At 39.6% G+C, this 23,570-nt stretch overlaps 1 protein-coding gene across 1 annotated transcript in view; it reads right to left on the bottom strand.

Annotated features, from left to right (window-relative positions):
• Positions 1-1,434: 1,434 nt before the first annotated feature.
• The window catches only part of PNLIPRP3 (pancreatic lipase related protein 3), a 50,095-nt gene continuing 27,959 nt past the window's right edge, over positions 1,435-23,570 (bottom strand). The window contains exons 6-12 of the mRNA XM_001151006.5: positions 18,324-18,443; positions 18,119-18,241; positions 13,247-13,365; positions 10,099-10,231; positions 7,517-7,628; positions 2,573-2,740; positions 1,435-2,302 (exon numbers count right to left, since the gene is read on the bottom strand). Coding sequence (XP_001151006.2) covers positions 2,239-2,302; positions 2,573-2,740; positions 7,517-7,628; positions 10,099-10,231; positions 13,247-13,365; positions 18,119-18,241; positions 18,324-18,443 — 839 coding nt within the window. The 3' untranslated portion in view covers positions 1,435-2,238. The remainder of the gene's footprint in view (positions 2,303-2,572; positions 2,741-7,516; positions 7,629-10,098; positions 10,232-13,246; positions 13,366-18,118; positions 18,242-18,323; positions 18,444-23,570) is intronic.

Below are 23,570 nucleotides of genomic sequence, written 5' to 3'. Positions count from 1 at the left end.
TCGGATCATGGCATCTGTTTTCTATATAAAGTAGGAGTAGCAGAAGAGTTTGGGGCAGGAGGTTTCAAAAGAAACGCATTTCAGGACAGTGCTGATCACAATATACATCATATCATATACATTCTAATTACATCCGTCTTCTCTGTGGTACCACTGTCCCAACAGCACTTCAGGTGCTGGCCCAGAGAAAAGAAATCTGAAAGTATTCAAGGTTAAGATTTTGCCTAACAGTTAAAAAAAAAAAAAAAGGTCAGCAAGCCGGAAGGGGAGGCAACTGTGGTCAAAGAGGACATTCCGCGTGGCGAGTTTGGAGGTGCGCATTTTTGAGTGATATGATGACAAGGCATGAGTGTGGGTCAGTAGTCACAGAGAGTGGAGGGAGTAATGGGTAATTGGACTGCATTTTCAGCATTCATCTAGGAAGCAGAACAATTCCCTAACAGTCCTTGCCCAAACAGTAGTAGGCCACAATTGCTTGCTACAATAATGCAGGGCACTCAGAGGGAAAGGGAATCATTTTTTTTTAGTGCTTCCTTAGGGAAAAGCACACACAGAAAATAACGGCGTCAACTTGAACTTTTGGAATTCCTTTGCCTAGATAGTTCATGCACTATTTTTCATCCTCATACATTCTTATAATGCAAAAAAGGGGACAGATATTAAGAACTATAGGACAGTAAGTCTATACTTTATTAAAATAGGGTTCTCAGAAGTTAATTGACTCCCATTAGTCTTTTCAAACCTTGAAGGAGCCAGCCTAGAGATCTCCTGGGCGAGGAGGCAGCTAGTACTCACGTTGCCTAAGGCCACGGCCGGATCCATAACTCTTCCTCCACCTTGGGACCTGTGCAGGCTCGGGACAGCTGCTCTCAGGAAGACTTCTCTCCCCAGGGTCTGTGCTGACTCCACCACCAGCTTGCTAATGAATGCTGGACTGCGACACAAATAGTACGGCTCAGTCCCTTCTACTGAGCTAACTCATAGCCACTCTGCTCCTAGGTTGGCCTAGGTGTGAATATGTGCAGCCCACCAGTGAGAGCAGTACACACCGCTAGATCATGCCAAATGTCCCTGAACCCGCTTTCTTCCTTCTCCCCAGCAATCTTCCATCCCTTCCTTGCAAAATGGGAGAGTCATCCCACATGCTTCTCTGCTTTCCACCACAGCACAGATTTATTTATGTACACCCACGGGTCCTTCTGAAGGTTCAGCTGGCAGCGAGGCACCAAGGAGAATCGAGAAACCCTCTGCAGATTATCTGTCATCATTTCCTTCCAACAATATTTATAGCGCAGACCTATAGGCTAAACACTGAGCCTAGTGATAGAAAACAGAGCAAATGAAAATATGAAATTTCTCCCTCTTGCTGGCTAAGGACAACCGCCGTGGAAGAAATTGAAGCAACATAAAGAAAAAAGAAACACAATGGACACATTTAAATATTATAATATTGTTATTGCAAGAACAAAGGGTTACCCAAGTGCTTTACAAATGAAATGCTGCCTTGAGGCTAAATACAAATTCACCATAGAGCCTTCAAGACCCAGGGAGAGGAGTAATTCTCCTGTGGCAGGGACTTTGGAGGAAGGGGGCTATACCCTGGGTTGTTGAACTTCAGGTCCCATTGCTAACTGATGAACACATAACAGATAAGCTCCAAAATCTCTCTTGTGCACACCCTGAACACCAAGGAACACCTTGGAAATACTAGTGCCATCTCATTAGTTTTTATTATTACTAGATAGACACATCAACCCACAAGGTTATAATCTACTATATATCATGCACTATAGTCATAATTTGTCTCAGCAAGATTTAACAACATAACAAATAGTTTTATATTATTTTAGAACAATGATTATTATACCTGAAAATGTACTTCAAAAACTCAGCAAACCAGAGGCTTACTTTTGTCCAGTGAGTTTATACACTCAACATACATTTGCATCACCTCCTCTTATTCAGGAAAATTCCAAAACAGCTCTATTTTGTCAATGATATCCAGATTCCTACAGATCATAGGAATTATCTTTTGTCCCAGGGTTCAGTGTGTTTTTAAGGTGCAGTTAGATGAACATTCTACACAGAAAAAAAGCAAACCCGTACTTGACTCTGAGTAAGACCCTTGTAAATGACTAAGTCATTTACAAGGGTCAAATTTGGTCTGGATGCCAGGTGGAAGGAGACACTTTCCTTCATTGCTCCTACTAAAGAAATCCATCAAGACTGTATCTGAGATTAGCATGGTTTCAGGTTCTGGAGAATATTAGGTCCCATAATGTCTTGGCTACAGAAGGTAGATCTGAAAGTTTTTAAGGAAAAAAAAAAGGAATTTTAACCTGATGCCAGGGAAGAAAAAGACATGGTAGATCCCCCGATTTAATGAGTAATTCTTATTTTCTAACACTTCTGCACATATAGCATTGGTTTCTTAAATTTTCCCTTTCTTTAATTGCAAAATTTCAAAGTCTATAAATTTTTATGCTACTTGCACATTTCAAATTATCTATGGGTTTAAACACCATTTATAAAATGTAAACTACGAAAAGGAAAAGGAAAAAGCAATACTTACTTATATCCATATTTCCCAGATGTATTTATCACCATTTCTGCTCCCAACTTATTCTGAGAATCTTCAAACAAATGTTTTTTCCAGATGAACTGAACACTTGTAATGTTTCCAACGTTAACATCTGCATCGATTAATTTTGTGTAAGTCATGCCTGGCTCAAGTTTTCCACTGTAAACAAAAATAAGACTCGTAAGTTTGCACTGGGTATTCACAGCACTGAATGAAAGAAAACACATCTGTGTATGCACTATGGAAGAGAAACTTGTATTTGCTAGCATTTGCTTGTAGGAGATTTATTCTTTCCATGTGTATTGATCAGCATCTCAGAATAGCATGGTTCTGAAGTTTGAAAGAAGGGTGAAGTAAATGGAAAGCTTGGCTAGGTGATTTTTAGAGAATACCTAGAGAGGCATTATTGTGATTTCTCCATAGTGAAAGATCTGGTCTTGGCTTTGTAGTATCAGAAACCAGATTATACTGACACCAGGAAATCAAGAAACTCTCAATAGTGGACTAAATGTACACAAGACTTATCTACAAACCAGGAGCCTGTTCACCAATTCACAGTGTGGAAATACCTCCCTTCGATTAACCAGAATGCTCCCGTGCCCTTTTTCTGGTACCTTCTTTAACCACATAAAAGGAATTGGGTAACTAAACTAGTGATCAAAAGACATTTTGTTGATCATGGCAATAGAGCAGAGGGAGGTGCCATATCTCAAGGCATAAAGTATGTTCCATCCAAGACAAAGTGAAACCAATGACATGTTTTTTCCCCATCATGCAAAAATTCTCCACTGTGACCCAGATTGGTCGTGGCACTCAAACCAACATCTCTTACCCATAAGGGCTTCCTGACTCCCATTTCCTATGGCTATTGCTAATATTCTCCTTCTGATGAAACAGTCCCTTTTTTTGTTGTGTGGGTAACATAAATTAAACTATAGTTAGTAAATGATTAAGCTACAGTCCAATCTAAATTTGTCCCCATGTTGCTCCATACTGTATCACCTTTCCTTATTTCTTCATAACTTATAACTATTCTTCTGTTAATGTACCATTTGTCTACTCAAACTGCAAATATAAGCTCTGTGAAAGACGGACCTGTGTCTGCATCCCCAGCAATTAGAACAGTTCCTGGCACAGTGTAGGCACCTACATATTTGCTGAATGAATTAACGAATTAATATTGCTATTCCTCGGGTCTGTCTTATTATATTACTAGTAGAATTAATTGATTTAATTACCAGAGGAGACTGTTCTTCCAAGTTCTTAAGGGTAATCTTTCTGTTATTCCAAGAACTATCTTCACTCATTGCCCATACATTGCAGCCCTTTATGTCACTAGAAGCCCAATTAGCTAAGATATAACCTATGGTGAAGCTGGACATTTTTTTAAAACAAGGTCAGGGGTACATGTGCAGGTACATAGGTAAACATGTGTATGTTGTACAGATTACTTCATCACCCAGACATTAAGCCTAGTACCCATTAGTTATTTTTCCTGATCCTCTCCCTCCTCCCACCCTTCACCCTCTGATAGGTCCTGGTGTCTGTTGTTTCCTTCTGTGTGTCCATGTGTTCTCATCATTTAGCTCCCACTTATAAGTGAGAACATTCAGTATTTGGTTTCCTGTTCCTGCATTAGTTTGCTAAGGATAATGGCCTCCAGCTCCATCCATGTTCCTGCAAAGGACATGATCTCATTCTTTTTTATGGCTGCATAGTATTCCATGGTATATAAGTACCACATTTTCTTTACCCAGTCTGTCATTGATGGGCACATGGGTTGATTCCATGTCTTTGCTGTTGTGAATAGTGCTGCATGAACATATGCATGCATGTGTCTTTACAATAGAACAATTTCTATTCCTTTGGGTATATAATCAGTAATGCGATTGCTGGGTCAAATGATATTTCTGTCTTTAGGTCTTTGAGGCCTTCCACAATGGTTGAACAAATTTACATTCCAACCAGCAGTGTATAAGTGTTCCTTTTTCTCCAAAACCTCACCAGCATGTTATTTTTTGACTTTTAATAATAGCCATTCTGACTGGTGTGAGATGGTATCTTATTGTAGTTTTGATTTGCATTTCTCTAATGATCAGTGATGTTGAGCTTTTTTTCATATGCTTGATGGCCATGCATATGTCTTCTTTTGAAAAGTGTCTGTTGATGTCCTTTGCCCGCTTGGTAATGTAGTTGTTTGTTTTTGCCTTGTAAATTTGTTTAAGTTCCTTACAGATGTGGGATATTAGACGTTTATCAGATGAATAGGTTGCCAAAGTTTTCTCCCATTCTGTAGGTTGTCTGTTCACTCTGTTGATAGTTTGTTTTGCTGTGTTGAAGCTCTTTAGTTTAATTAGATCCCATTTGTTAATTTTTGCTTTCGTTGCAATTGCTTTTTGCATCTTCATCATGAAATCTTTGCCTGTGCCTGTGTCCTGAGTGGTATTACCTAAGTTGTTTTCCAGGGTTTTTATAGTTCTGGGTTTTACATTTAAGTCTTTAATCTATCTTGAGTTAATTCTTGTAATATATGGTGTAAGCAAGAGGTCCAGTTTCAGTCTTTGGCATATGGCTAGCCAGGTATCCCAGCACCATTTATTGAGTAGGGGATTCTTTCCCCATTGCTTGTTTTTGACAGGTTTGTCAAAGATCAGATAGCTATAGATATGCGGCCTTATTTCTGGATTCTCTATTCTCTATTCCATTGGGTCTATGTGTCTGTTTTTGTAGCAGTACCATGCTGTTTTGGTTACTGTAGCCCAGTAGTGTAGTTTGAAGTTGGGTAGCATGATGCCTCCAGCTTTGTTCTTTTTGCTTAGGATTGCCTTTGCTATTTGGGATCTTTTTTTTTTTTTTTTTTTTTTTGGTTCCATATGAATTTTAAAATAGTTTCATCTAGTTCTGTGAAGAAACTCAATGGTAGTTTAATATAGATAGCATTGAATCTATAAATTGCTTTGGGCAGTAGATAGCCTATTAGAAATTTAGCAGTTTGGCCAGGTGCGGTGGCTCAGGCCAGTAATACCAGTATTTTGGGAGGCCGAGGTGGGCGGATCACTTGAGGCTAGGAGTTCGAGATCAGCCTGGCAAACATGGTGAACCCCGTCTCTACTAAAAATACAAAAATTAGCCAGGCATGGTGGTGGGCACCTGTAATCTCAGTTACCCAGGAGGCTGAGGCAAGATAATCACTTGAACCCGGGGATGGGAAGTTGCAGTGAGGTGAGATCATGCCACTACACTCCAGCCTGGGTGACAGAGTGAGACTCCAACTCAAAAAAAAGAAAGAAAGAAAGAAAAAGAAATTTAGCAACTTATATAATGGTCTTATTTATTTGTGAGTTGCACAAGTAAAAATATATGCTTACATTTGTATAGTATTAAATGGATGGGATTAAAAATATACCTTATATACCATCATTTTGTTTCCACTTGCTCAATTATCTAGATCTGTCTTTTCATGTTATTGATATTGCCATTTTAATGATATTGATTCTGCCTATCCATGAGCATGGAGAAGCTGGACTTATAAAACTTGTTTGAAGAATAGAACTAAACCAGCATACAAATTTAGCTAGCTGACTTCATTTCAAGATGACACATCTGCTGTGAACCTTCAATGCTTACTTATTCTTAAAAGAGGATTGGGTAACTATGCAACAGCATTACAAACAGCTTCTTCGGCCGTTATCAAAAGAACAGAGATGTGGAAACGCTCTCACAAATCTTAAAAGAGGCAGAAACTGCATATTCATCACCAGCTGCCCCAGGTTAGATGCCTCTGTGCAGGGCACAAATCACACAGCTTTGCCCAGCATCCTGTGAGCCTCAAAACCACAGGCACATGATTATGCTGAACTGCTCTCAGAGGGAGGCTTGATGGAGCCATGAAGAAGAGGTAGAAACAAAATAGCAGACAGGAAAAAGTATCTGCAGCAAAGAAACAGCATGGGTGAAGTCCTGCAGAAAGGTAAGGGTAGGATCTATTCAGTACTGGGTAGTGCAAACAGTGTAGCCTCGCTGAACTGAAGGTGGAATAAAGTCAAATGGTGGGAGACATGGTTAGGAGAAGGGTGGGCTGGAGCCTGTGCACCAATCAGGATCCAGATCATCATTCACTGAGCTTATATTTACAGGCAGTTGGACCAAGGCAAGATGACCTGCAGAAACTCTGCCAGTGATAAAACGGATGCATCTCTCAACTGACAAAATAACCACAAAATCTCTGCTTTTCATGCCTGTGCCCAGTGTTTGAGGATGATGGAAATCACAGAGATAAAACACCTAATACATTCATCTGTTTGCAGAAAAGGTTGCATCTAATTAGTAGGTATAATGTTAATTCTGACATAAATTACAGAATAAAATAATGGACATGAACATAATACAAAAATGCTAAGGCTGAACAAATAAAAGATTAAGAAAATTTCAAGATAAAAGGAGGCTTTAGCAAAAGATACAAAATGAACATCTGAACTGGATTATTTTTAACCTCTGACTATTCTAACACATGTCCTGTATCTGTGGGTAATGCTTAGACAGCTTATTAGAAATTTAGCAATTTATATAAATGTCTTATTTGTTACTGACACAAATAAAAATATATGCTTATATTTGTATAATATTAAGTGAATGGGATTAAAAATATATCTTGAATACCGTCAGTTTTTTCCACTTGCTCTATTATCTAGATCTGTATTTTCATGTTATCATTTCCTAACATTTTCTGTTTCTAGTTGGAACTGTAGAGAAAATACATATTATGATTTCTGCTTTATATTTGGAAAACATGAAGTAAAAAGAAAAATCAAAGATACCATGGTAGCCTGTGGAATTGTAGGAAAAGAGAAGACTAAACAGCTTACTGAGCCAGTCTCACTGAGTGTTACTGAGCCCCCAGCACTATGCAAAGCGTCAGTTTCTCACTCTGCCTACCTGACAATGGCAAACTCCCCAGTTTTCCCAATTGCCCCGCCTACACGAAGAAAGACAGTTCCTTGAGTGACTTCGCTTCCACTGAGTTTAACAGACAATTTGTGCCTCCAACCTAGATATAAGGAAACAAGAAGGAAAGGGAGAGAAAGGGTTAAAAACACATGGGAAGTATGGCTTCCTGGATCCTTTAATGGAAATAAAATTTTCAGGGTTGTATTTGAACAGTGCTGCACATATTCATGCAAAAATACAACTTTAGTTTCAGTGAATTTGGTGATAAACTACGTTTAAAAATACACATTATGGGTCACATTTTAATTTTCCAGAATAAATAGTTTAATAATATTTTAAAAGAAAATTATTTATTTTTCCAGGCATTTTTATGACTTCTAAAAATGGAAGTCCTGTGTCTTCTTTTGTCTATTTCCTTTGTATTGTGTGGCATATATATAGTATGTATACTTTCTATAGCCAAGTTTTTATTTGCCATAATGTGACAATTAATCCAGAAAAATCTAGGAAACCAATTGGGCAAGAAGATGTATGCTTTTATAATCATTTAGAGGCAAAGTGAGTCATTCTTCTTCTCCTGCAGGGATATGTGCTAAGAATGCCCAGTACACATAGATACAGATCAATATAGTATCTGTCAGTAGATCATTCCCTTGCAAATGGCCAAATGTGACTTTTTACATCTAGAGCTAAACAGATCTTTTATTCTGAATTCAGAAATTACTGTATGCTTAATAACAAACTGAAAAAATGCAATTCTTCATATGATTATTTGAAAATAATTGAAAGGGGAAAGAAACCTACCAGAGAGGAATTTTAATTCATGAGTTAATCATTGCCAAAGAATTTTCTTTCTCTTCTCCGCCCATTCTACTGGAACCTGGCTCCCCCGCTGTCTCTCCACTGAAACCACCCCAGCCAAGCTCACTAAGGGTTGAACTGTTTCTTCATCCAATGAGCCTCTATGGGGCCCTGTCTCATTTGACCACAATACAAAGGAAATAGACAAAAGAAGACACAGGACTTCCATTTTTAGAAGTCATAAAAATATTTGGTGTGGGCCGGGCTCGGGGGCTCACGCCTGTAATCCCAGCACTTTGGGAGTCCGAGGCAGTCAGATCACGAGGTCAGGAGATGGAGACCATCCTGGCTAACACGGTGAAACCCCGTCTCTACTAAAAATACAAAAAACTAGCCTAGCGTGGTGGCGGCACCTGTAATCCCAGCTACTTGGGAGGCTGAGGCAGGAGAATGGCGTGAACCCGGGAGGTGGAGCTTGCAGTGAGCCGAGATCGCACCACTGCACTCCAGCTTGGGCGACAGAGCAAGACTCCATCTCAAAAAAAAAAAAAAAAAAATTATATATATATATATATATATATATATATTTGCTGTGGTGTATGTCTCCTCTCTTCCTGCTCAACTTTCTTTCCTTGGCTCTTTTAACGATAAGCTTTGCTGGTCTTCCTTCTCTCTGCCCATTCTTCAGTCTCCTTTGCAGGGGCCTCTTTCTCTGCTCTCTTTACTTCCTATCTGGCACATTCTTCTTGGGTAATGATGTCATCCACTTTCACCACACTGACTACAGTCTGAGTGACTCCCAACTCTCTATCTGTAGAACACATTCATTTCCAGAGGCTGAGATCCGTATCTCTACCTGCCTCATGGTGCACACACACTCTCAAACCCTAAAGGCAGCTCCAACGTAACATGTGAGAAACTAGCCTATCATCTTGCTCCAAACTAGCCTTTCTTCCTGTGTCGTCAAGCTCAGAGAATGACAGCTCATCCACAGCCAGAATTGTCCTTGACTTCTTGCTTTTCTGCATTTTTAAATCCATTCACCTAGGTCCATTTTGCTTCCACCTTCTAACTATCTTTGCAACCTCTCTACTTCTATTTTTTTTTTTTTTTTTTGCCTGAATTGTGGCAATAATTATGTAACAGGCACCCTGCTTCCATCTTGTGGCCTTCTAATCCATGCAGAAACTAAAGTGATTTTTCTAAAAATAAAAATAATCTGGTAATTCTTAATACCCTTCAATGGCTTTCCATTCACCCACAGACAAAGCCCAACCTCTCCACTTGGGACACAAGGCCCTTGCCTCATGATCTGACCTGATTTGTCTCTCCCACTTCATCTGCTATCACTGTCCTCCCGGTCTCTACAATCCCAGCAGGGCCTTCTTTCAGTTTCTGCTCTCTCTTACTTCCAGGCATTTACAGACGTGGTCACTTCTGCGTAGAATACTTCCCTTCTCCCTCTTACTCATCCTTCAGGAGTCAGCTTAGAAATCTCTTTTCCTCGAAAGGCTCTCTGACCTTTATGCTCTGCACATATCTTGAATGTTTCCTAAGAGAAAGTTTATTACTCAGGATTGGAACTGAGATTTTACTTGCTGTCTTTCCCACTAGCCTAAACTCAATTAAAGACCTCACTGTGTTGTTCTTCACTGAAATCCCAGTCTGGCCTAATGCCCAGTTATTTAGTAGACACTCAATAAAAACTGTTGAATTTTTAAAGATAAGTACCTTAAAGCATTACAATTAAACTTAGCTATGATACTTACGGGCAAATGGGGAAAGGGACCCTGTGTTTAAAAAATAATGTGATCCATTAGTCTTCATATTTTTGAGGTGAAATCTATCAGCAAAATGACCCATTGTTGGGCAACCTTCTTTGGGACAAAAGAAGCAATTTCCCTGATGACAGAAAATGAGAGGTGATTACTTATGTAATTAGAAATGTTGCCCTTCAATAAACTCGCTATATATTATTAAATAATAATAAATCTCCAGGATCTAAATAAAGGATATGCATTTTAAAAGTGCCTAACAGGCCACCATGTCTGTTTTCAAAAATAAAACAAAACCAACTGAGGGAAAAAGAGAAACTCCCTATTAGAAAAATGGGTAGATGATATGAATAGACAATCCACGGAAGAGGAAACTCAAATAGTCAATAACTATGCAAGATGTTCAGTCTTACTAGTTGTCAAGCATATTTTAATTAAAACAAGGTAAAATTTCATATTCAGCAGATTTGCAAACATTAAAGCAATTGGCAACACTGAATATGTGTAATAGGGGAATTCTCATTTGCTTCTGATGGAAAGTTGTATTGTTCTTCACTGCATTCCCAGCCTGGAATATAATTTTTAAAATGTCAAAAATATAATCAGATCAAATTTTTTAATTTTTAAAAATTTGCTCTGCACACAAAAGAACAGTCCTTGAGCTGGGAGACTTCAAACTGAAAATGGTAAGAAGCCCCCGCTTACAGCAGTCACAAGACAGTTTATAAAGGCGGAAGTATTTTGACCTTTTTTGGTGATTGGCTATTATGCATTAACATTCTTCTCTAGGGCAAGTAGAGATATTTATGTTGATTTGTCTACAGCTGATTGGTTTCATTTCCCTGAATCACGCGGACAAGGAGGTAAAGCTTATGTTTTTGTGTTTCATTTATGATTAGAGCTAGTGTTTCTGGAAAATCAGGATGACTTGGTTTTGGCTATGTGGTCATGGGCGGCCTTGGGTTATATCTAAATTGTGGCCTTCATTTTTATTTTTCTTTAGCAATCGGTAGACATTTTAAACAGTGATTTGGTAATGTCTAATAAAGAAGGAAATGCATGTATGCTTTGATAATTTCACTTCTGTTGTATGCCATGAAGGAATTCCACTCAAGTACATAAAGAGACATACAAAGATGGCAGAGTTGGTAGATGTTGCTTTTTTTTTTTTTTTTTTTTTTGCGAGACAGAGTCTCGCTCTGTTGCCCAGGCTGGAGGGCAGTGGCCCGATCTTGGCTCACTGCAAGCTCCGCCTCCCGGGTTGATGCCATTCTCCTGCCTCAGCCTCCCGAGTAGCTAGGACTACAGGCACCCGCCACCACGCCCGGCTAATTTTTTGTATTTTTAGTAGAGACAGGGTTTCACCATGTTAACCACGATGATCTCGATCTCCTGACCTAGTGATCTGCCCTCCTCGGCCTCCCAAAGTGCTGGGATTACAAGCATGAGCCACCGCGCCCGGCCGACATTACTTTTAATAACAAAAACTGGAAACAATAAAAACTCACATTAGTAGGAGAACTAATCAATAAATTATGCCTGATTCCTATAAAATAAATACATTAGATCTATCTACATCAATGTAAATTTCAAATTTATATTTATAATATTTAATGAAAACAGCAAATCCAAAAACATAATATGATAGCATTTATTTGATACATGTCAAATTCAACTCTGCCTTAGGGGAAGGATTGAAGGGAATATAAGGTCCTTTGCTTCTTTAATTTTATTTGTATGTTTTAAAAATCTAAAGGAAAAGGAATGAAATGTGAACATTTTAAAAACATGGGTAGCAGTGCTTGAGTATTTGCTATTTTAGGCTTTGAACTTTTAATTTAATAAACCATGGACATTTAGGCTAGGGCTACAGTAACATCCTATTTATTTATTTATTTATTTATTTTTTGAGATGGAGTCTCAATTTGTCACCCAGTCTGGAATGCAGTTGTTATTCAGAGGCATGATCATAGCACACTGTAGCCTCAAATTTCTGGGCTTAAGAGATCTCCTGCATCAACCTCCCAAGTAGCTGGGACTACAGGTGCATGCCACAGCTGGCTCTGACTTACTTTGATTGTATGACTATTAGGGTACAGTACAATAAAGTACGTCAAGGAAATTGATTCATTCTAATAGTTTGTAACCACAAGTAGCATCCATGTGGCATGAGCTAGCTTCTAAGGGTACTCCAATTTGGCAGATTAACTCTTATCTCCAAATATACAAAGACTCCAAGGGCCTGCTTCTCCTAGAAGTAAATGCCAGGATCCCGTGGGTGCTCAGAGTAGCAGCTGAGGCAGGAAGAAGAGAGAGGTCGGGGACAAGGAGGATATGTGGAAAATGCTACTGTTTGGCTGTCAAGCTTTCCAAGAATGGCAGGAAACTGACAGGATGACCTAAACCCGTCCATCTGCCAAGCTCTGTAGCAAAAGGGACATGCTTCTTCATGTCACAACACAGCACTTATTCACGAAGTACTATTACTTACCATAAACTTCAGCTGAATAGCCCACATTTTCTACCATGATAAAACAGGGGATTAGGTCTCTAAAGCACAAGAATGAAGATCTTTTCCACTTCCCACTACAAAATAGATTTTCTTTCTTTTACTCAAGTAAAATCAGATTTGGTAGTTTGTCACATATTGATCTGTGTAGAGCTCCTGTGAGCTATCTATGCTTTAGTTCTGCTCTGTATAAATAATTAAATTTTAATAAAATAATTTTCATGTTCCAAGTAAATAGTAATATGTTTGGTTGTAGCTATTGATTGGTTCAGCCTTCTTAGGGCATCTTTGAAGATGACATTTAAAATATATATGCAGAAATATTTTTGCCCTAGACTTATGCCTGTTACACAGTAACATCTAATTACTGCATAACAAATGGCCAAAAAAGCAAAATTGTATATAATTTTCAAAGGAGCTGAAACAACCAGAATACAAATAGTTGGTTGAGTTATTTCAACCCTCCAGCAATCCCAGCTACTGTTCAGTACTCAGCACAGAAACAATCCATTATTTCCCAAAATGGCAGGTGCATTTTTTTTGCTACCTACACAAAGCCCTAATGTTTAGCTGGATGATTGTGTTTCAAAAAATTACTTTATAATTAAATTCCAAGTAAGATGATTTACTTACTGCTTTAAAAGATGTGTAGGATCTACAAGGATAAGCAATAAATGCATCAGGATTAAGAATGCTTTCAGCATAAAATTGATAACTTCGGGCATGGTTACAGTCAAAGAAGGAAGCCATTTCTGTGAAAACAATTCCCAATTAACTGATAGCAATTAACTGATAACTGGCAGCATAAACCATTTCTTAGAAACAGTAACTGTAAGTGGCAGTCTTCTTGAGTTGGGAGGGCCAGACCTTTTGTCTAGGCTTGGATATTGTACATTTATCAAAGTTACATATAATTTTATTTGTACCAAAGAATTATGTGACTCAAAAGGGACATTCAAGAAGTGGAAATAAGCAAAAGCAAATGTGGATGACTTTGTGCTTTGACACAAATATACTGAGTCACTTCCTAGTGACAGTGGCAGGAGGCAGACAATTTCCTAGGCAGATAGGGGCGTGTCCTCAGTGAAACCCAACCTTTAAGCCAAAAACAGTGTGAAGCCTGAAAACGAAGCTGCCAGTTCCAGGTAAAGTCCCTGACCAGAGTGAGAACTTCTATTCCTGTTTGCCTGGTCTTTCCTGAACAACGTTTTTGGTTCTTTCTGAACAAGGTTTTTTGTTTGTTTGTTTGTTTGTTTTGTTTTGTTTTTTAGATGGAGTCTGGCTCTGTCGCCCAGGCTGGAGTGCAGTGGTGCAATCTCGGCTCACTGCAAGCTCCACCTCCCGGGTTGATGCCATTCTCCTGCCTCAGCCTCCCGAGTAGCTGGGACTACAGGCGCCCACCACCACGCCGGCTAATTTTTTGTGTTTTTAGTAGAGACAGGGTTTCACCATGTTAGCCAGGATGGTCTCAATCTCCTGACCTCGTGATCCACCCACCTAGGCCTCCCAAAGTGCTGGGATTACAGGTGTGAGCCACCGCACCCAGCCTGAACAAGGTTTTTTAACCAATCTAATGTTGCTTTTTCCAAGGCTACCTACAGCCAACACCTCCCTCATTCTGAGCCTATAAAAAGCCCAGCCTAAGCCACACTCTGGGGACTACCTGCCTTTGGGTGGGAACTACCTGCCTTCAGATAGGGGCTACCCACTTTGGGTTCCCCTCTCATCCAAGAGCTGTTTGGTCACTCGATAAAACTCTTCTCCACCATGCTCACTCTTCAGTTGTCTGTGTAACCTCCTTCTTCCTGGACGTGGGACAAGAACCTGAGACCCACCAAACAGCAGGTGCCAAAGGAGCTGCTGAAACACTGTAGCCATCCCACCCCACGCATCAGGAAGCTGCAGCGGGGCTGGGACAGCCCAAGAGCTGTGGTCTGGAGTACAGCAATGGGATCAAACAATGTGAGACACACCCCTATTCGCTGAACTGTGCAGAGGGTGGGAACAAATGAGCTGTAACACAAACAAGCCGTAATGTTTCCTGGGGGCTTAGACCTCAAGGCTCCCTAAGCCACAGCTGTAACATGCTGTATGTAACACCCCCTTTGGGGCTCCGTGGTTCCTGCCATCTCCGAGTTTTTTTGGCACCACCACATTTCCCTCGTTCAGAAGCTGGTGCCCAAGGTGGAAGCTGCTTGCAGTATGCCTGGTCCAGCCACAGCCTCGTGTGGAACCAGTGCCTGTACTGGCCTGAAGCCACCTGCCCTACCACAGCAGTGGGCATGCCTGGCTCACCCTTGGCAGGTGTGAGATCCAGGTCAGCAGAGTGAGCTGAGCACAGGCTGCCAGGCCAAGTGGGTGAGATAAGTCCAGTGGTGAGCCCAGCAGGTGCAAGTGAAACTCAAGCAGAGGCACTGCAGGCTGTGGAGGTCTCTGGCTGGTGAAGCAGCATGGAAAAAAATCCTGTATCACTAGGACCTCTGACACAATATCCCTGTGCATATAGTATCTCCACTGTAGACCAGTTAAGACTCTGCCTCTCTGTTTCTGCAAGAATAACTGAACTCCCTCCTATTCAATCACAAAACAGTCAGCACTGTGAATCAGTGCTGAGTTAAAGGTGTAACAGGTGGGGGGTTTTATAAAGAATGCTAAAGATGAATTAGTTTTGTCATTATCAAGCATGACATTATTGCCATCAATAGTTAGGATTATTGGAATAATAATAAGATCTAAATACATCTGCACATTCCAAAATTTTCATAACATTCTAGTCATTTATTCTTTCTTTTCTTTCTTCTTCTTCTTTTTTTTTTATTTTAGAGATGAGGCCTCACTATCTTGTTGTGCCCAGGCTGGTCTTGAACTCCTGGCCTCAAGTCTCAAGTGATCCTCCTGCCTCAGCCTCTCAAAGTGCTGGGATTACAGGTGTGAGCCACTGTGCCCAGCCATTTATGCTTTCTTTTAATTTACATAACAATATTTTTACTGAATGGTGTGGACTATTCTTTGACCTACACAGCTTAGCCAATCTTTGAGAAACTAGATTTTGGTTTTAGCATATGCAGTATAATTATTATGTAATAATTGCTTCCAACAAATGACTCCTTCCTGGGTCCTCACCCATTTGCAGTATTATGTAACCATTCCTTCTCTCAACATGGAGGCCATGTTAAAAATACCCCTGCCCCATTACAGGCTGATCTTGTAACTTGCTTTGCCCAGTAGCAAAGAACCAAGATCAGTTCTGTGGAGAAACTGACACTGGTTAAGTTCTAAGGCCTTAAAAGACCTTCCAGCATCCACTCTTACTGTCTTGAAACCCAGTTGCAATATTATGAAATCCAGGCTACCTGTCTGGGGAGAGAGGTCCTGAAGGATGACAGACCACCTGACAGAGGAGAACAAGTCCCAGGGTTCCTGACATGGAGGGTCATCTCAGACCTCCTCATCCAGCTTAGCCCAGCTCAGCCCCCAACTGGATGCAGTCACCTGAGTTGCTCCAGCCAACACCACACGAAGCAGAATCTCAGGAGAACTCTGCCTGAATTCTGACCCTCAGAACACTGGGCAATAACATAATTTTTCTTGTAATTGTTCACTGTGGTTTGTTACACAATAGAGAACTGAGACAGCATAGTTTCAGAAATAATGTAATATCGTCAGCACAGATTAATAATTGGCATCATCCATTTTTATTAAACAAAGACTTCTGTTACATTAGGTCTCTGTATAGCTATAGATTTATATTCACAATTAATTGTGATTTAGACAAGACGGTTCATTAGAATATAGCAAACTATTAATTTTAAAAGTAATGGTTTGTTAGTAATAAATTTAAGTAAAATAGAACATCTTGAAGTCTTAAAACTCATCCAAAGGTTTAACATGAATGATAAATGTTCTTTTAATCCAATAAAGTTATAGGAAATCTTAAAATGTCTCAAAATGATAGCTTATGATAAATGTATATTTTAGTTGAATTAATCTTTCATAAAATTTCATATGATCTGTGTATAACAATTAATTATGTAATGAAGTCTTCTGATCTATATTTTGTCCTAATAGAAAGGATTCATAGTCGTAATATAGAAAATAATGAGGAAAATCAATTTTATAATATGCCTCTTTTGTATGAATTTTGCTTATCTGAACTAGGTGAAATTGGCTTTAATTCTTATTTGTTGCACCTGTAGATTAGACAGTTGTGTGGGTTTTTAAAATATAGTCATTACAAATATATACTTCTGATCACATTTTCTCTTTCAGAGCAAATATTAAACCTTTGTAATTTATTTCTAGTGAAGTAGATACCTGAGTTACACTCAATACTATGATCTGTGTATCTTTCCTCTACAACAGCCAAATGAAAGAGCAAGTAATTTCAACTCCTTGATATCTTGACTACAGGGGATTGGGCTATGAGATATTCAGAATCATCCAGGTATCCATTATCATATCATCATATATATATATTATTATTATATATTATGGGTAATGTATTTCATTAATTATATGATGAAATGTAGAGATAGGGAAGAACAAATTTCCCAAATAATAACCTTTTGGTGCCTTTTAACTTGATGCCATATAGATATTGTAACTATTATTATTGGAAACTACTATAAAAAGTTAAATACTACTTGTTTAATTTGTAATTACAGCATCCAGAGTGATTCTTGTTACGAGTAACTCAAACCACGTCTCTTCTCTGCTCAAAATCCACTCATGGCTCCTATCTCATTTGAGTGAAAGCTTAAGTCTTTTCTACCATCCACAAAGTCCTGTGTTATTGCCCTCTGCCTGGTTCCCTCTCCAACCTTATGCCCTACTTCTCTCCTTTTACCTAGTTTCAGCCACAACAGGCTCCTCACTGTCATGAACCTGCCAGGCTGACTCCTGTTTTCAGCCCTTACACTTGCTTCCCCCTGTTGGCCTGGAATGCCTCTCCCCTTGGTGTCTATAAGGCTAACTCCTTTAGGTCATCTTTTCAGTAAGGACTCCCTTACCATCCTGTCAACAATTTTCTTCTTCTACTTTACCTTCACTGTCACCAACACATCATATTCCCCTTCCATGCTTTATTTTGTCCCCTTAGCTCTTACACTATTTATTGGTTTCCTAACAAGTTAGAAAATGAACTCCATCAGGGAGGGACCTTTGTCTTTTGTATTCATTTCCATATTTGCTGTTCCTAGAATAATGCCTAGCACATAGTAAACACTCAATACATATTTGCTGAGTGAATAACACACCTTCCTTGTTTATATTGAGTGACTGCAATATGCTAGAGATTGATAAGGCACCAGGGATACAAAGTTAGTGAAGACACGGTACCCGATCTTGTGGATCTGAGAACTGGTGGGAGAGCTTCTTATATGCAACTGTGTTTTGAGAGAAAATACATTTTATATGTATATTATACACAAAAGTAGGTGGATCCCATCTAAGGAGAGAGCTCAGTGAATATGCATCAGTAGCATTCATAGTTTAGAATGTATTTACCTTTTTTATAAGCATTGAAGTTAAATTTCAGTAAAGGTGTAATTAAGTCTTCACATCCTGGCATGTGCTTCCCTCCATTTGGGTAAAAGTCAAGATGACCACAAGCATCAATGGTTCCAACACCTGAAATAAATAAAAACAGGGTAAATGCCTCTAAAAATCTCCTCTATGCTTCAATGAAGTTTCTGATTCTGTTAAAACTTACCAAGCTCAAAGAGGATGCGAGCTGCATTTGTATGAATAACGTCAACAAAGTTGGCATCCGAGGGGTCTAGCCTGACTTCCTTTGGAGTGTTGTGGAAAAATGGCCCAGCTGGGTCCAACCCTAGAGAAAGCACAACCAAGACATGTTCTATGGAAGTGCACATTAATATTGTTGTTACTTTGGAAGCATGTGTCCTTTCCTACATTATTTCTATCAATCAAAGATCACTCAGGAAAAAGTACAGATACATAACCTAAATCTATAAATGTAGGGTCTCTATATATTGCAATGTCAAGTATCTACAGATAAGTAATGCTATGTTGAGACAATGCCAAAACAGCTAACAAACTAAAAAAATCACAGTGGCTATTCTAGGGTCTGTATATGGAATACCATATATACAATAAGGTTATGAATTACAAAGGTTCTTGAAAAGCAACATTTGTAGGCAAAAAATTAAATTAAATTAAAAACACAACCACTCTTTGATGTGTAAAGATGAATCTACAAAGCAACACAATTAAAATAACAGAATCCCTGTCCTGAGCTATGGCTCACTTAGTTCTACTTTTCATTAATAGTAATACAAATGAAAAGCCCGAAGCCCAGGGAAGTGAAGTGACTGGACAAGGTTATCATGTGTTAGATGCAAACTGGACTAAGAAGCCAGGTGTCCAGACTCTCATCCCATTGCGTCATGTTCAAATGTTTCGTAAAATAAGGGCAAGATAACTGGAATTCTTTAAAATGTTATGATCTTTCACATATTCAATCATTTCTGTATTTGACAATTATTTGTCAAGCACCTAGTATGTGCCAGGAACTAGGTTTAGCATTCAGATATGAGGAATAAGACCTTGCTTTGTCTTCAAGGGATTTTCCATTTGGTGGGAAAGGCACCCCAGTCAGTGTCCTCCGTGCAGAGGCAGTGGTGATCATAAGTGTTATCCAAGCACAGAGAAGCCACATATAACCCAGTCTTGCGGAACTAGGACATGCTTCTTCAAGAGATAAGAAACATGGCTGGGTGCGGTGGCTCACACCTGTAATCCCAGCACCCTCGGAGGCCGAGGCGGGTGGATCACGAGGTCAGGAGTTCGACACCAGCCTGGCCAAGATGGTGAAACCCCGTCTCTACTAAAAGTACAAAATTTAGCCAGGCATGGTAGTGGGCACGTGTAACGCCAGCTACTTGGGAGGCTGAGGCAGGAGAATCACTTGAATCCAGGAGGTGGAGGTTGCAGTGAGCCAAGATTGTGCCACTGCACTCTAGCCTGGGTGACAGAGCAAGACTCCATCTCAAAAAAAGAAAAAGAAAAGAAACACTAGTAGAGATCTGAAGGGCCAGAAGAATTGGCCAGGGCAAAGGTAAGGTGGCCAGCAACCCAGGGGAGGACAGAGAAGTACACGGCCTCCAGATGAAAGCATCGTGTTTGGGAAACTGTAACTAGTTTGCTAAGGCTGGTGTGTAGAGTTCTAGGATTTGGTGGAAGATGAAGGTAGTATTGCTAGCAGGAGCCAGATGTCAGCTGAGCCATGTCAAGGAGTTTGGACATGACGTGGTCATCAATGGGAAGCTGTTGTAAGCTTGCAAGCAGGGGAGATTTATGATCAGATTTATATTTTAGCAAAATCCCTTTGCTGTGATATAGAGGCTGGATCCCGGAGTGGGGAGGATGCAGAGTAGCATTGCCGTTGACACCTCTGGGAATGTGGCATCAGCAAGGAAGGAATGTCTGTGTCACAGTCTGGGGTGTGTGCTCAGCACACTTAGCTTGTCATAGGATGTGTGTGTGTTTTTTTATTTTTCTGACTAATATCACTAAAAGAGTGATTATAGAAAAGCAACAGGAGAGAAGAGTGGGCCTAGAATGGAAACTTGAAGAATATGAACAGATAGGCAAAGGCAAAAGAAAAGAAACTCATGAAGTAGCCTGGAGAGAGGGAGTCAAAAAAACAAAGACAACCAAGAAGATGCGGAATCATAGAAGCTAAGAGAAGGGAGCACTTCAGCAAGGCGGGAGGGGTCCACTGGGACAAATTCTGCAGAGGGGTCAAGTAAAACACAGAGTCAAAATGTCTGATAGAGTTCCACAAAAAGCCACTAGTGATCTGGCAATAGTGGTTTTGGGGAAAGAAGCTAGGTAGCAGCGGGTCAAGGAGAGAATGAACCCTAAGGAAATGCAATCACTCCACTTTCAACTTTGTGGAGCTTGGATCTAGAGGAATACAATAGGCTAGGGCATCATTTAGAAGGAAATGAGAGGCCAGGAGGGAAGGGGTTCGTTTCAGCACAGCGCTTCTGTTGATAAGACCTGAAAAAAAGTGAACAAATGACTTAAGTCCACAAAGCGGGGGAACTCAGAGCACAGGTGGAAAGACACTTAGACAAAGAGATCAATGAAGTAATGCAACATGCATATGAATGAACCATTCACGCTTAACAAAGAGGAAAAAGTATTTATCTCACAATTAATCTTCAACTCTTGGAAGAATTTTTATTTTACTAGTGTGATTACACACAACTTTCTAATAAAGTCGGGATTCCTGGAGAGAAACATCCCAAGATAGGTATACCTCAGATCTTATTGATTGGAGGACAAGGCAATCAGATTAAAAAAAAAAAAAGAAAGACAGTCTTTCCAAGACGTAAGGAAGAGGGAACATTGAATTTGTTGTTCTAGGATATCTCAGGAGAAAAGTCTACAGAAGGGAAGAGAATTATTAGGTTCAACCTATTAATTAACCTTAGGGAGACAGACATGACCTCTTACTACATGAGTGAGAACTAATCATTTAGGATCTGAGTGTGTAGTATGTATGTGTATTTTGGTACGTGTGTGTCAGCAAAATGAGAGTAATTTTTCCTCAAATAAGAATAGCTTTGATACTGTCTATAAATAAAAATAAATAAAAGCAGAATCAGCTGAGTAACCCCCTAACTATATTTATTATGACAACTACTTACCACTTATACATAAATACCAAAGACATAAAAACTTATGTATGTCCTTAATATGTTTATCATATTAATTTTGTTTTTAAGTGGTTAATTATGCAGCTAAAATCTGTTTGTGAGGTCTCAGTTCTTCTATTACTCAAGGAACATGATTGCCCAAAAACTAATTTCTCAGAGGAATATAGATTAAAACATCCACATAATATTAATTCTTTGGACATTCAGAAAGCCTTTAAAAATCTGTTTTCTATTTACCCAGCAGGGTAATTCACCTGATGGGAAAAACTAGAGTTAAATAGTATCTGATTTTTGAAAAAACTTAATAAAAACAAAATCTCTTTGAATTGATCATAACCCAGTATGAATTGTAAATGCAGTTACGTGTTCTGCTTCACTCAGGCCTGGTCATCTCACAGCCTGCCTGAGGCTGTGAGGCCCCATGAGGTTCCATCTTCAAAAGAGGAACTCATTCCTTCTTTTTTCTGGGCTTGAAAATTGACTGCAAAGGGTCACATAATGACTTCAGTGAAAAAGTTCAGTTTTTATTATTCTAAATAAGAATGGTGGTGGTGGTGGTGGAGGTGAGTGAGGAGGATTTAGGAGCAGAGAGCTAGGAGAAGAGAGAGGACTTATAGCAGGAATAAGCCTGTTATATCAACAGATTGCAGCGACAAAATGCTTTAATCCCAATTTGGACTTCTAGGTATTTTTTTAAAAACTGTGTTCTAAGTTGAGATTTGAATTTAAAGTGTGCATGTATGTGTGTGTGTGTGAGAGAGAGCGAGCACGTACACACACATGCACACAGAGCACAGCAGTTTAACAAAGAGAAAATACGCTTCTGTGGCCAAGCCTGGAGTCAATGCAGTAAGGGAGGCTTTCTGTTAAAAATAACAGGCTCATCCATAATTATAAGACCATGTGATATAATATTTGTGTTTTCAAACACAAAAGAGGCACATGTCAAAGGGTATGAGAAGCACAGAGAATTAATTCCTGCCTGAGGAGGAAACATTTGAGATGAATCTTGACAAATGGACAGTGAATGCTCAGCAAGAGGGACAACAGCACGTGCAAAGGCACAGAGCATGAAAAACTGTGATGAAACATGACAAGTTTACGTGACAAGCTAAGAGGTTTCACACAAGGAGACACCCTGAGAGGTTTGGAGCAGTGGAGTGGCATGGCCTGCACCTGGAAAGATAAGCCTGGCAGTATTTGTAGAAGACTAGGCTGGGGCACCAGCGGGGACCAAGGCCAAAATGCAGGCAAGAGATGAGGGACTGAGCCAGGACAATGACCAGGGGATGGACAGGGAAAAGGCAGATGAAGGAGACGTGGGGCTTGCTTACTGGCTGTTGGTGGGGGGGTGCAGAGGAAGAGGCCAGCCCCGCCTGTTGGTAAAGGAGCTGTTGCTTTGACCTTCATCCATCTCACACAATTGGTTTGGAAAACAGAATGTGGGGAGGAGACAGGATTAATTATTATACCCCCAAACCCAATTCATGCTATATACTTTGCTCCGCAACTTATTTTTAGACTTAACGGTATATCCAGGGATAATATTAAAAATGGTAACAACTGAGTAAGCTGCAGTCCAGGTGTGTCAGGAACGTCCAGGACAATCAGTGGGATTCAAACTCATTCTTTTTAAAAATAACTTTTAAAAATTGATATATAATAGTTGTCCATATTTTGGGGGCACATGTGGTATTTTGAGACATGTATATATGTGGTATTTTGATCATGTGTAATGATCAAATCAGGGTAATTGGGACATCCATCGCTACAATCATTCATCTTTTCTTCGTGTTGGGAACATTACAGTCCTTCTCTTCTAGCTATTTTGAAACATGTAATAAATTATTGTTAACTGTAATTTCTGTATCATATACTAGAATGTACTCCTTCTAGCTATGGATTTTTGTACCTGTTAACCAACTTCTCTTTAGCCTCCCCTCTCTTCTTCCCTTCCCAGCCTCTCATAACCACCATTCTACTCCTACCTCTAGGTAAACCTCATTCTTTGCATTACTGGTATGAAATCCCAAAGGATGGAATGTGTTATAATTGCTTCAACCATTCAATTGAGGGTGAGGGAACACATAGTTTCTCTTACTTTGTCACCACAGACAACGCTGCAATGAACCCCCTTGAAGCGAATCTGCACATTTCTGCTCTGAAAACACGTTCACGTTTTATTTCATTGGAATCACATTTTGTAGTATCTTATATTTTCTTCTGCAGTATTACTTGGTGTTCAGATACTTGGTAGTGTGTGTAAACAA

Source organism: Pan troglodytes, chromosome 8, assembly GCF_028858775.2.
Source record: "Pan troglodytes isolate AG18354 chromosome 8, NHGRI_mPanTro3-v2.0_pri, whole genome shotgun sequence".
In the NCBI taxonomy this organism is placed as follows: domain Eukaryota; kingdom Metazoa; phylum Chordata; class Mammalia; order Primates; family Hominidae; genus Pan; species Pan troglodytes.
This window is presented reverse-complemented; position numbering and strand designations above follow the sequence as displayed.